The 14,741-nt window shown below is 32.3% G+C and overlaps 1 protein-coding gene across 2 annotated transcripts; it reads left to right on the forward strand.

The window, feature by feature from the left end:
• Positions 1-2,745: 2,745 nt before the first annotated feature.
• Positions 2,746-6,199, forward strand: LOC145042936 (uncharacterized). 2 transcript variants are annotated; one of them, XM_078991457.1, is made up of 8 exons: positions 2,746-3,231; positions 3,399-3,693; positions 3,837-3,911; positions 4,042-4,119; positions 4,511-4,576; positions 5,017-5,082; positions 5,207-5,275; positions 5,705-6,199. In XM_078991457.1, exons 1-8 carry the CDS (start codon positions 2,978-2,980, stop codon positions 5,843-5,845), a joined length of 1,044 nt encoding a protein of 347 aa, XP_078847583.1. In that variant the 5' UTR covers positions 2,746-2,977; the 3' UTR covers positions 5,846-6,199. The 2 variants fall into 2 exon arrangements, with proteins under 2 accessions (XP_078847583.1, XP_078847584.1); XM_078991458.1 differs by having other exon boundaries at positions 2,747-3,231; positions 4,045-4,119.
• Positions 6,200-14,741: the final 8,542 nt, after the last annotated feature.

Consider the following 14,741-nt stretch of genomic DNA (forward strand, 5'->3'; position numbering starts at 1 on the left):
TCTGGAAATGAGATGGTGAATAAAAACTCTATATTAACTAAACCAACACTCACTAATTGCAGTGATTTGTACTTTGTTACTTAATGACTTTTTATAAATTTATCCCCATTCATTCTATCTTTTACTTAATGAGAAGGAAGAAAAAGAAAGAACGCCTAAATTTTTCATTAGATAGTGCAAGATCAAACCTGAGACCTCATGTTTTGTAGCAATGGTGTGAGAGATTTGTCACTTTCTATCTTTCTTAGCCTGCTATTAAGAATCTCGGCTTGCTTATCCTTCATTACATCTTTTGTTTACAAATAATAGGAAAAACATAACTTCCAAACACTTGAAATTGATTAACTTAAACAATACATTCGAACACTCTTATATGGCTATATACATCATGGAATGAAATTATGGTGAAAAAGTAAAGAGAGTACCACTAAACGAATCTTATTACATTCCTCATCAATAAGAATGAACTGCAACTTCATATGTATAAGTCCACCTCCTTCATTGGGAAAAAAAGTCATCGTAAGTACCCTTTTTCAGTTATAGACATGGTTCGAATAGCTAAGCCTAATATCAAATTGATCCTTGATTAGAACCAAATTAACCTGATTCTACACAATGTGAGATGAATTACAAAGTTTTATTATAAACCTGAATGTGATATTTGATTTCCCTCGGAATCCTGAATTGAGATAATCAAATTGTCATGTAGAATCATCAATAGACTGTGCTAAAATCAATATGCCGAATCAGTGTTCATAAAGAAGAAGAAAAAATAAGTTTAGAGTTTGGAATTATACAAAGAGAATGTCTCTTTCTCCCCAACTTCATTCTCGACTTTCCCCAACGCAACTACATGATAAATTGGAGAAATAACTACATGATATAAACTCAGATTTTGAAGTGGAATCAGAGGAACAAATACAAATCATTCACGTTAAACATATAGACAGAATATAGATGCCGGTTTGAGTTACATTAACTATATTAAATCAAAAGAAAATGCTACTAGTAGATCGAAAGAGTATTAAGGGCTTCCAGATTATGAGTATTAAGGGCTTCCAGATTACGTACCCTTTGAAAATCACGGGGCGCAATGTCGGGAAAATAGAATGATTCAGAAGATGAGATGAATAAGACGGTTCAGATAAATAGAGTAAACAAGAATCCATTGGAGCTCTATTCCATTTTCGAGATCTCGATCGAGTAAGGTGTAAATAGAGAAAATATTTACACTAATATTTTTCTTTGAGGGGCATCCTAGGATACCCCGAGTTCCAATGTGCTCACCATGTAGATGCACAATGCGAATTTGCATATGATGTAAGAAACAAATGCAAATCAAAAAGCACACTATGAATTCACAATGTGAATCAATGTTATGTTAAATTTATCTGTAATCCTAATCCATTTTGTGAATTATCAAAAAAATGCTATACTCACAAACATTGAATTTTTTGGAATTCACAATTTGAAATTAGTTTTTCAATTTAATAAATAAACTCATAAACAAGTTAAATTTATAATCTCTTAGGAAATTATGGTTTGTAATTTAGATATTCATGATTTATGTATCGATATGATGAAATTTAAATCACAAGGTTTTAGGTATTTATATCAATTATCAGTAATGCATGAAATTAGGGTTTCTATTTAATGAATAAACTCATAAACGAGTTAGATTCATTAAGTTTTCGGAAATTACGGTTTGTAATTGAGATTTCATGACACTTGTATCGATTTTAAGAATATTAAATCATTAGGTTTTCGGCATTTATAGAAATTCACAAAAGTTCATCTTCAGAGGGTTTTATATTAATTTAAAACAATTTTGTTAATAAAATCATATTTACAACTCAAATCCAATAGTTGTTATTTATTTAATCCAACCATTTTAATAGGTTCATTTGTTCGTTGACCTATTTTTGTTCTCTATTAAACCTTAGTGTGTGTGGTGAATATATATATATATATATATATATATATATATATATATATATATATATATATATATATATATATATATATATATATATATATATAAACTGAGTCACTTGATTAGTTTCTAGTTTTAAAAGAAATTAAATATCATTATGTTTTTTTTATATTTATCTTTCTATCTATATAAAATAATGCCAGTAGCTTTAAATATAATTAAATTTATAAAAATATAACATTTGTGGTCATTTCATATTAATAGGAAAAACAAATAAGAAGAAAAAATTTAAGTATATTTAATTTCTCTTAGTTTTAACATATTGATTTTAAAATAATTTCTAGAATAAATAGTTTTTTGTGTGTAATTTGATCTTTGAAAATTGAAATAGACGTTTTGGGTACAAGATCTGTTACTAACTTACTAACTTACTATAGAAACAATTACCATTCGACTTATGCTCCAATATTGCGAGGCTAGCCCTAACCCTAATACTAGGACTCAAAACACTTCCTAGCTAGTTTAAAACACCCCCAAATCAAGGAAGCTCCAAAATGCAATTTGTTTTGTGCCTAAAACCATCGCCCTCCACCTTTTGTTGTGTCCCACCTTTTTTGTAATACAGCTAAAAGCTAAAGAACAGTAAAATATTTTAATACAAAAAACAAATATATCATTAAACTAAAGAAAAGATGAAGAAATGGTAGCGAACTTCTCAACCCCACAACTTGAAAAATGACTTTATTGATGGAGACCTATGGGGGGTGGGGTATAGGGTTAGTGATCAATTTAATCTCATCTAATCTGATATGTATGATGACTAGAAAGCAAAACACACAAACCCTGAGAGCTTCTATCAAGGGCTTGTTTCGATGCTTAAACAAAGAAATTATTAAAGATTTTATGACAAAAGTTTTTTCTTTAAAGCAAAAGAGACCCTTAAAGATGTTTTGTTTTTTTGTTTTTTTCAGACAAGGCATGAGTTGAATCTGTTATGGTTATTCACTTCTAGTATCTAAGAGCTAAGAGAATTATTGCTTGGAAATGATGGGAGAAAACCCTAATTATTGGTGGAGCTTGAACGGGAGGCTGCAACCACCACCCTCACAGCAGGTTTACCCTACTTTCTTATCAACACCACCGTTGCCGGTTCCAGTACCACCGCCATCTTCCATCATGAATCCTCCGTATCTTTTTGGTTCTTCTTTACTACTTCCTGCTGCAAACTCTAATACTTTGGTCGATCATCATCACCATGATAACCAAGATTTCCCAGTCTCATGGAGCCAATTACTTCTGTAATTAACGCTTCTTTCTACTTTCCATTATTTCAATCATGCATGCTTTCCATCTTATTTTGCTTTTTCTCCATCACTCTGACGCTCTCTGCCGATATTCAACTTTATATAATATCATTCGGCTCATTGTATCGTATCTGATGAGCAAATTTATCTTCAATATCCAGGACTGGATTAGCAAACGATCAAGAACACAACTTGGGAGACGGACATGGTGGTGAAGTAAAGCACGGATTTTTGGATCAACAAAACAGACAACGTTTTTATGATAATAAACATGATCATCATGAGAACAATAACGAGGAAGATCTACAAACTTGTAGCTCTTCTTGGTCACCTCAACTAAATCCAGTTCCATCTGTTGGTTCATCTTCTACCATGAGTTTAAGCACCACCACTATGGTTGATTTCTCATGTAAAATCGATCGCCGAAATCACAATGCTAATCAATATTCATCTCAGGTACGTATACATATGTAATCCAGCCGAAAAGATTATAAACTACACGATATCCGTTCGTAGTGTGCTTTTTTTACTCTTATCGTTGCGGTTTTAATCTTTTTATTCTTGCTTGGTGTCGATGGGTTCTTGTTTCTATATCGAAGTATGACGATACATCTACCAGTGGGGCGTCTAAAAAGCCCAGGTTTCAATCGTCTTCAACCCAACCTTCTACAATGGTGAGTATACGTACAGAACATCTAATCAACGAGAAACTCTTTCCACTAATTGGTTTTTCTTTTCTTGATTTGGGGTGACTATAAATATAGCAAAGCTAGTTCTTTGATAGCTGTACTTTTGTTATGAAAGCAGTGTAACGACACATTTACAAGTGGAGCTTCTAAAAGGACTAGAGCACAACACTCGTCAACCCAAACCCCTCTAAAGGTGGAAACCTCTCTCTCTATATTTCCTAATTCCTACGCATATATTTTTGACGTTCATGCTACATATATCAACGATTCAGTATGGCACTTTTTTTTTTCACCATTAGAATGCCAAAAATCTACGCGATATGTTATGACTTTCACCTATACGATTAATTTGCAAATGGTTTTGACAATTTTTGCGTAGAAAAATAATTGGCATTCTTCAATGCTTCACCTACAACCTTAGGTGTGGTCCATTAAAGTAGGCATTTTCCAGTAAAAAAATGAGCACAATACTATGTTTATATCTAGCTTTTATCAGAAGTCTATATACCCTTACTGATTATTTATGTTTTATGTGAATAACTGAAAATTTCTACTAACTTTGACAATATGGATATATATAATAGGTGAGAAAGGAGAAATTGGGTGACAGAATATCGGCTTTGCACCAACTTGTTTCACCTTTCGGAAAGGTATGGAAACTCTTCCATGGGAATATAATTAACTACATAAATCTATCTACTTTGATATCGATACAGAAATTAAACTTCCTAGATTTTGCATCCATAAAAAACTCTAATCAAATGTTACGTATATTCTGAATCTATTTATGCAGGACGTTTCTCATTAAATTAAACTTAACACCCCAAATATATTATAAATCGACCCACTCTCAAAGTCCTAAAAACATATATACATGTGTGTGTATATCTATATACACTCAGCGTTTTGGACCTCTTATGTAGATAACATAAAATCATAAAAGTATTAAGTGGCGATTAAGCTGAGAATCGTGAGATGTAATCATATAATTTGTTTGAATAATTCGCTGGTAATTAACTATTTGAGTTTCAAATATTCAAAGGATCTGAACCTGAAAAGGATATGTATATTTGTGTGGGACTTTTTGCAGACTGACACAGCTTCTGTATTGTTTGAAGCTACAGCTCATATCAGATTCCTTGAGGGTCAAATTGAGGTGACATTTTTTCTTTATTTCTTTTCGAAGTGTTTAGAGACACCATATACTAGAGACGAGCGTGCACTTAAAAGTTAAAAGTTGTTGCTTTTTCAACATTCCTCAACAGCAAATTAACATGCAGGCACTTAGCTCCCCATACATGAACTTGGCCAATAATGTCTCAGGAGGCACGAGACACCAACATTCTGCTGTAAGTTGCCCATATATCCATTTTCGCTTTAATACCCATTTCCCAATGCAGGATCTTACTTACACCTCAACCTATACATTGATAAATCACATATTAACAAATTAAATGTTATTAAATGTGCTTATTATAAGTAGAAGAAAGTAGCCAGATCAGGTTTAATTACATTATTGGATCCATCACTTATTTGCTCTCTTAAAATATCATTTTACATAAAGTGGGAGACATGATTCTCGACTTTAGTTCCATGAAATTATTAATCAATCGAATGGTTTATTTAATGACCTCGGGATTGCATCAAAAGGGAGTTAACTAGTGATTAATTAATTTGACTTCCAACTAAGTTCTTGATTGCTGATCATTACATTAAAATTTAGTTGTGCGTTTTAATTCTCTTTTAAGGAAAAGAAACTTTAAAATACTTTTATGTAGGACGGAAAGGCGCCACTAAAGGACCTGGGGAGTAGAGGTTTATGCTTGGTCCCAACCACTTGCATAGATCATATTGACACCACAAATATGACCAGCAATGGTGCCGAATTCTGGACTCCGGCATTTGGTGGTGGACTTTAATTAATTGCTTGGTGTTTTTTGAAGTCCAGCGCTCGTCAAATTTACTGCAACTATACCATCAGTTTTCATCCGGTTGATGCATGCTCTTGTGTTGTTTCCAAAATCTGAAATGCCCGACAAGGAAAGAAAAAGAAAACAAATTTGTGTTGATAATGTTACTTGCTTAATATGTGGATGACCGCATTGGTATTTTAGTTTCTCTTTTCTTTTCTTTTCTTTTCGGGCATTTGTGGAATTAAAGGAAAGCGAAGACTATATCTAGTACATGCATGCTAGCATGATTATGAACCGTTTCTACAATGTGTAAAATACTTGATGTTTAATTAGAAGAAATGGACACATCCTTGTTGTTTATGTTGTTTTTATTTGAAAACATACGTTTTAGTGTGTTTTAGATCGGTCAAAAATTATATTCGTGATTTTAATCGTCTAAACGGGCAAGAAAATCATATGAACAGATTTTCGTCCGCGAATCGTAAATGCTGACTTCATGTATTGGATGCTATATTTACCGGGTGTATTGCTCCCTTTAGGATCAAACACCATGTTGGATATATATATATATATATATATATATATATATATATATATATATATATATATATATATATATATATATATATATATATCCAATTTTAGTGTAACTAGAATTAAAATGATGCTAACCTATGATCTAATATAATTGGGGAGGTCCGAAGTGCACATTGTATAAAGTGCAAGTTTTACACTAAACACAATGAAAGGCTAACGTCAAGGGGCAACACCCCCGTGGGTTTTGTGGTAATGCCCCAAAATCCCAATAGAATTCTGGACCTGGAATATAGTGTGAAAACATGCTTAGATTCATGTTATCTTGAATAAACAAAAAAGATTTGTTCTACTCGAGACAACTCAAGTTTCCAAATAGCCAAAGTTGTTGACAACCAAGCTAATTGATAGCCTAAGATGTTTTGATTGCCTAAATTGTATAGGCAGTTTAAAGCGAAGTTGTCTTTATGGGCAACTTTAGCACATAGTTTTAGCATGAAGGAACATTTAGATTCATAATTCAAACAAAGACAAGAATCACAGGAACACACGATGTAAATAATATTTCAATTTCATTAACGAGTAAGTCAGAACAATTCGATACACCATAAAGGACTATTTTATCTGCAAAACTCTTACTTGATCTTCTATATAATATTCATATATAGGCATCACATGAATATAAGAAAGGCATCTCAAGTTAACAACTAGGCTGCAAACTTAAGATAACAAAAACTGTGAGATCGCAACTTGACTCACACAAAGTAAAGATATTACGAACACACCAATACAAGTTGACACAACAAAAACTACGAATTCTACAATCTCCCCCTTTATGTCAATTTACTTCAGTTGTCTTTACTTCCAGTTTTTTCGTAGAATCAAACAGTTTCTTAATTGTCTTCAACATAATTGGATGAACTCAGGTCCACCACTTGATCATATCTAACATGCATCTCAAATCATCAGAAGAATTTTTCTTCTATTTCTCAGCATTTGACAATATTTGATTTTAAGCCATAGAAGAATACAAGTGCTTATCAACGAAATAAAAAAATACACTTCTTTGGAACTTCATTTTCTTTCACTTTGAATACCACTCCCCTGTTTTCATTGAGAATGATACGCCTTCTATTCAAAACATATGAGATTCCAACATAAATCTTTGCGATCTCATCAATGTACGCTTTCATCAACCTCTTCATATACAAACAAATGGGTTCATACTTGACAGACTCTCTTGAAACATTGTTAAAAAATAAAATCCAATCAAAAGCATTCATCAATGGAAAAATCAGTCGGCATAACTCATCTACATCATCATTTTACCATGAATAGCTTTCAAGTGAATGTTAATAAAATCATCAACCTTTTATAACTTTCCAACATTCAAACCGACAATCTTATTTATGCTCCAAGATTTATATTGTTATTTTGAAAGCTTCACATAAAAGTTGAACAACTTTCAATTGATTGTTGTGTTTCCCATCGGTAAATACTTTCAAAGCAATGAAATTGGAAGGCTTTTGTAGTAATGGGAAAGTCTAATTCACATTCAAGATCATCTTCAACAGAGAATGAGGTTTGAAGCTCTAACCAGTAAGCTTTTGGTTTTTTAAGAGCTTCATCATTAATTCTTTCAAGTGGCAAAAAAGGACATAAAGCTATCTTGTTTGCAACAATTGATTCATCATTCTTCTTTTCAACTTCCTCAGCATTAATGTTTTCATTTAAAGCATTAAGCGCACCCAGAAATGCATCACGTTTCACTTGTTCATCTTGTTGTTCCTTAGTCAATGGTGGATTCAACTCATCTAATTTTTCAGAAACAATCTTCAAGTCTCCTTTTCCTGTACCAAAAGCTTCATTACATTTTGGTAAGTTTTCTTTTCTTTTAAATTTACCAGTTTTTCTTCCAAATACCTCTTCTCTAAATAGATTTTCTCATTGTTCTTTTCCATTGGACCATTCTGGTTAGGATTGTTATTGTTGACTTTTGGAAACACCCATTCTTCTTCCCCTTCTTGCGAAGTACCCTCGATACTCGTAACATTTGAAATATAATTCAACTTTGCGAGAATAGGCTTTAGCTTTTCATCCATGAGTTGCGAAATATAATCTACATCAATAGAATCTTTTGTTTCAACAATCTTAACTAACCATTGATTGATCTGAAATTTTTTCCCTCTCTCACCAACAGGAGCTATTTTTTCGCTTTGCCAAGATCAAAAGCATCATACTTTAGTTGTTCCCTAAGAACTTTGATCTTCGTAGTTGAGTCAACCGGAGAATCCATTTTTTTCATGAATCTGAGTTGTTTGCAAGGTAAGAATGGGGTTGGTAATAGAAGTGTGATGATCAACATAATCTTTTTGTAACCCAAATCAATGTTTAGATAAGGAGTCTTTTTCATTCTACAACTAGGTCCGAAAACTAAGAATCACCTTGTTCGTATCAGAAGCATTTTTATCTAAAGTTGCAATAGTATTGGCTTTGAGAATCGTAGAAAAATGCAAACTAGCTTCCTTGATTAATTTACAAGAATCATCAAGAAGTTTCTGGTGTTCTGAAGTATTATCAACATTAGCTTGAACCAACTTCTGAATTGTTTCTTGATGAGAAGACATCAACTCTTCATACTTTGTATTCATGAAAATAGAAGACTAAGAAATAATTTCATCTAACTTCTTGTTCATCTTGGGAAAATCACCTTTAGTCATCAGAGCATCATCATCTTTATCACATTCCTCTTGAAATGAAAAATCAGTTGTGAAAAAGTCATTACTGGACTCAGAATCATCTTTCTTGTGAAATTCTTCTTCAAAAGCATCAGTGACAGGTGGACTAAAGGTGAGTTATGGTGCTGACACATGTGATTGAGACAAATTCACACCAATATTGACATGGGGCCCCACATCAGATGTGTTACTAGGGATGTCTGCGGTTCTATTCTCCTCCTCATGGGATTCAAAAGTAGAAGCCTCTATTGGAGGTTCTGTATAAGTTGTAGTGTGAGATACAAAAGTAACAATTGCCTTAGTAAAAACAAGAATCTCAAATGGTTTTATTGAAAACTAAGAAACATGAGCAAAAAATGTACTTGTTGGAATTGGTGTGGATTGAGAAGTGGTAAAGATAATTGGTGGAGTAAGAGGTGTTTGTGAAAGATTGAGAAAAGGATCATCGACAACCTGTTTATAAATTTTTGCTTCAGATTCCATATGCGAAGAGACAAGAGAAGTTTGAATTGGCTTTGAAACAGTTGTTGGTTTCATTCCTAAATATTAGCATAATCTTCTTCATTACTGAGAACCGACTCCTTTTCTTTACGATCATCACTTTCAGTATGCTAACTTGATTCTTCTTAAAGGACAACTGAGTAAGCTTCCGCCTCTTTCGCTTTTTAGATCTTAGAAACAATCAATTTACCTATTCTTTTAGAACTTTTTGCTTTCTTCTTTGGAATTTCTGATTCATGAATTGAATTCGATCCAGCATCTCCAGTAGAAACTACGGTCTTCAAATATTCAATAATGATAGGATGATCAACAAGAACCCCAGATAACATAGCTTGAGAAATTGAACCCACGATCAAGAAATTCTTTGGATCTTAAGTGATAAATGTTGCAGTTTGCATCTTGAAAATATCAGTGATAACAACATGTTGCATCTCTGGAATATGACAATGAATCATAGCATTCCTAACCACAATAGATCAAAAACAAGCACATGAAATTTCGGTGTCCTTTGGTTTTGAAGCAAGACTTTGAACATTATCGTAAACAATGCATTCCAAATATTTTCTCAATAATAGATTCCATATAACAAATTATGAAATAATCCACTTGCATTTTCTGACCCAAATGATCTGTCAAAAAAGCATTTGAACATTATCGTAAACAATGCATTCCAAATGGGAGGAAGTGTAGACTTCTTAAACTGGGAAAGAAAAGATAATCAGAGATGTACCACTTATGTTGATAGACTTGAATAACGATCGATGCATAATTTTTTTTCTAGAGCAATCAAAATTTTGGCAGTTGCAATCCCTAACAACTTGTAGAAATTCGATTTGGAAATAGAAATCTTCACCCCTAGAACTTCAAAGTTCATAACCTACATCGGCTTATTGTAACTAGCAGTAGAATATGCCAATGATAACTGAGAAATCAAAATATCCTCAACTATAACCAGAGCTTTCTTCAGTATAGAATGATCCAAGCAAACAATCAGTGGTTGAACCATTTGAGAATACTTTGATGGATTGAGAACAACCACCATATTCTGACATAAACTGATATTCAACATTGCAAATGAAGAAGATTGGTCCATGAAAGAGATACGATCAGAAAAGCCATGTGATTTTAGCAGAAAATCTTCTACGAAAGGTTGCAGTTTAGGGTTTTTGAGCGTAGAAACGAACATGATGAACATTTAGGGTTTTTAATGGTGAGAGATATGTGGGATTTGAATTTGAATCGTTTATATATTTTGAGAGAGAAAACTCGTAACCACATATTAAATATATTACATCTCTGATGTCAGCAAATGGAATCATGCCAACCATTCACAACATATTGAAACAATAAAATATTGCCACGTCATCAAAATTTTGTAAAAAACTTCAATTTTCGTCTATTAAACATCATCATGTCGAACACTTTTAATGTACACCATGATCTGTAAGATTTAATAGTAACATGAATTATTTGGTTTCTAGTAGTTTCTCAATCATTGATCCACCATTTAATTTTCGCAAGTTAAAATATTATCCATTGGAATTACGACTAGGATTGTCTATCACAAGTGCATTGAGATTTTCACAACGAAATATAACCCAGAGTTTAGTGAAATCTGATATTTCAGTGCAAATATGTGCCAAAGGAAAATATAGAATCAAATGTTATAAAAAACATATATATAAAAAAAAAATAAAAAAAAACCGATAAGTAGTGATATCAAAGAATATTTGATATAAAATTAGTTAGATCTCGGACACATATTCTCTTCCTTCAGTAGTCAAGAGAGACTACGAAGTGCTTTTGTTGTTTCCCATTAAATTAAGATCATCAACCTGTTTAGAAGCTACAGAAGATATCTCTTCATAAGCTTTATGGGTAGTCTCATTTCCCGTCATAGAAGAAACTTAACATACATGCTAAGATATGAAAGCAAAAACTTGATTGAGAAACTTGATTGAGCAATGTAATCAGGATCATGTTTTGCAAAAATGTTATATGATTGGAATGTAACATAAAGATAAGAAAATTTTCAAAAGGAAATCTCATAATCTGAAGAAAAAAAAATAAAGTAGGATCTTATTTTGAAGAAATTAATCTGGAATCAATTAATCTCTTGAAGATCTCACAAACGAAAATTAAGATATTTTGATTATTAAAAGATTTGGCCTTGCAAAATATAAGAATTTCAATTGTCAATTCCTTTGTGACTTGATAGAAAAAAAAATGCTCACCGTCATCTCATTTTAGGAAATCTTTGTTGCGTTGGATCATGGTAATAATGACCAAGAGATCATAGCACACAAAATCTTTGCACACCTACATTCTAGTTGTTTTAGACTAGAGATGTCTCAGGATATGCGTTATAGTGTATGTTTTGTGTAAGACAAATAAGGATGGAAAAGAATGAGATTTTCACATTTCAATTAACAATGAAAATGAACATTAAAAAAGTATTGAAAAACCTAACTCCAAGTTCGTATATATCGAAAGATCAAGAATGAATCAAAATTAATTTTTGTAAGATCCGTGATTTCGTTAAGGTTGAGATAGGAGTCCTCAGTGGCGAGTTTATATGTATAGAGGATGTGTCACTTGTCCTACCTTTGATATATATATATATATATATATATATATATATATATATATATATATATATATATATATATATATATATATATATATATATATAACAAGTTGTATATAATTTTTTATTGTGACCCACCTCAAAAAAATGTGTGAACTATCTTAATATTTTTAACCAAACAATATATATATATATATATATATATATATATATATATATATATATATATATATATATATATATATATATATATATATATATATATATATATATATATCAAATTTTTTGAGCTTTTGTTTTATGTTTTAATAGCCCAATATTTTTAGGGTATAATCCAATATGCATATATATAGCCCAATAGATTTTAAATTAAAACAAAAAAAAATAATGTGAATGAAGAATACTATCACAATTGCGCATGCATGCGTGTTCATTGTTCAACAACACCAATTGCCAATTGCTAACTTGCCCACTACCGGTATCTTACTTAGTAATTTTTGTTAATTTTGTTAACCTTAAGTATTTGATTGTTAATTGTTGACATATGGCAACTATTTTATTAATATCGAATCTGTTATTTTTTTTTTCTATTGTTTTGATTGTTTTATTCATGATTTTAAATAAGCTTTTTTTTTTATTATTTTTAATTTCAATGTGAATTAATTATTTGATTGTTGTTCATTTGTTTGAATACTTGATTGTTGTTTATGAATTGTTGTTTGTTTTAGAAATTAAAATCAAGAATGTGTTATTCATGTTTTTTGGAAAGAGTGATAAAAAAGCAATAAAAGAAGATAATGAGCAACATAAGCATATGAGAGTTGATTTAAGTTCACTACCCTTTGACCCGAAAGAACGTCCGACTATGGAATACTATCATGTGAATCAAATAGATTAAATTATAAGAGCATACTTGCAAAAATGACCTTTCCAACCTCAAAACTATAAGTTTCCACAACGTGCTTTTGGAGGTAAACAACAAAGATTTAATATATATATATATATATATATATATATATATATATATATATATATATATATATATATATATATATATATATATATATATTGGTTTGATGACAATAAATATTGGTTAGAATATAGTATAAAAAAGAATGTTGCATTTTGTTTATGTTGTTATGTATTTAAATCGAACATACCAAACCAAGGTGGATCAGATCATTTTGTGAATCTGGTTTCAAAGCTTGGAATAGGAAATCAGGATTAGATGTTAATAAAGCTGGAACTCCACACAATATTGGTGTCCAAAAGTATCAAAATTTGATGAACCAGAGGTAATCCATAACTACTGCTTTTGAGAAACAAACCACTTTGCGTGAAAAAGAATATCGTATTCGTTTGAATGCTTCAATTGATTGTGTTACATTCTTATTGCATTTATAACATTCTGTTTATTTAATAAATAAATATATGAAAATTAATGAACGAATAGTCGCACTAAATCCATATTATTTAGTGGATTTTTGGTTTTGGGGAGCCGAATGTTATAAATTGGATTATTCTGGGGTTAAAGTGTAATTTCAGGACTTGTTTCGCAAAGGATTTTAGAAGTTAGGGGGTGTTTGGTATTATTGGGACTTAATATGAAAGGATTTATGAAGGCGGGGGCTAAATAGTAAATTATGGACCTCATTTGACAATAATTGTAGAGGCAGGGTTACTTAGTAAAATATGGGACTTAATTTGTATGGGATTTTGGAAGATGGGGTTGGAATGGTAAAATAAGGACTATGTTTGAAAATGAATTCTGAAATGAGGGGCCGATAGTGTCAACATGGAATAGAGTTTGAGGAGCCGGTTATAAATTCCTTACATAGGCCTAACCCTAACACAAGGGCACAACCACTACCTTTCCTTCCACTTCAGGCGCCGCTACCACCCTTTTTCCTCCACCACCGGCGTCGTTCTGTTGCCACTGAAGACGCGAGTCACCGCCTGCCGTCTTGAGGTTGCGTTCTATGCTATCACTAATGAATGACAACATTGGTTGTGGCTCATGAGGTGGTGGATGAATCTGTCGAGTAAGAGTTATGAAGAACCACCATGACAGCTGACTATGGTGGTTGGCGTCTTCAACACCGCCGCAGACATTGTTGTTGCCGCTAGTGTTGCAGTTTCCATCGCCACCTCTCGCCTCCTCTTCAATCTGTCGTCATCCATGGCCTGCCCTCGTTCCTACCGTTGCTGATGCCGATTCAATCACTGTTGTTTCCGACTGTTGCACCACTGCCTTCACCGCCCACCATAGGTGGGTGATTTGGGTGTGTTTCTCGAGAAAAGGAGTGTATTTTAGTTAAGTGTGTGTTGTGTGTGATATGCTTGGTCGTAAAATTGAGAAAATGCCACCACCACCATTGCGAGGTGGTGGCTGCCACTAGGTGCCACCGCTAACCACCACATGGGTGGTTATGTGTGTGTGATTATTTTGAGTGTGTGTGTGTTTATTTTTGGTTATCTCATTTTACAATGTAATTAGGAATTGGAATAATGAAAAGAACCCCCAACCACCATTGTGAGGTGG

This window comes from Lactuca saligna, chromosome 4 (genome assembly GCF_052625555.1).
Source record: "Lactuca saligna cultivar CGN05327 chromosome 4, ASM5262555v1, whole genome shotgun sequence".
Lineage (NCBI taxonomy): Eukaryota > Viridiplantae > Streptophyta > Magnoliopsida > Asterales > Asteraceae > Lactuca > Lactuca saligna.

Bases quoted from the DNA above. Each gene is read 5' to 3' on its own strand.
- LOC145042936 (XM_078991457.1), top strand. From the start codon at position 2,978: ATGATGGGAGAAAACCCTAATTATTGGTGGAGCTTGAACGGGAGGCTG. The intron at 3,232-3,398 runs GTAATTAACGCT...TTCAATATCCAG, and splicing joins TCATGGAGCCAATTACTTCT to GACTGGATTAGCAAACGATC. The intron at 3,912-4,041 runs GTGAGTATACGT...TTGTTATGAAAG, and splicing joins CAACCCAACCTTCTACAATG to CAGTGTAACGACACATTTAC.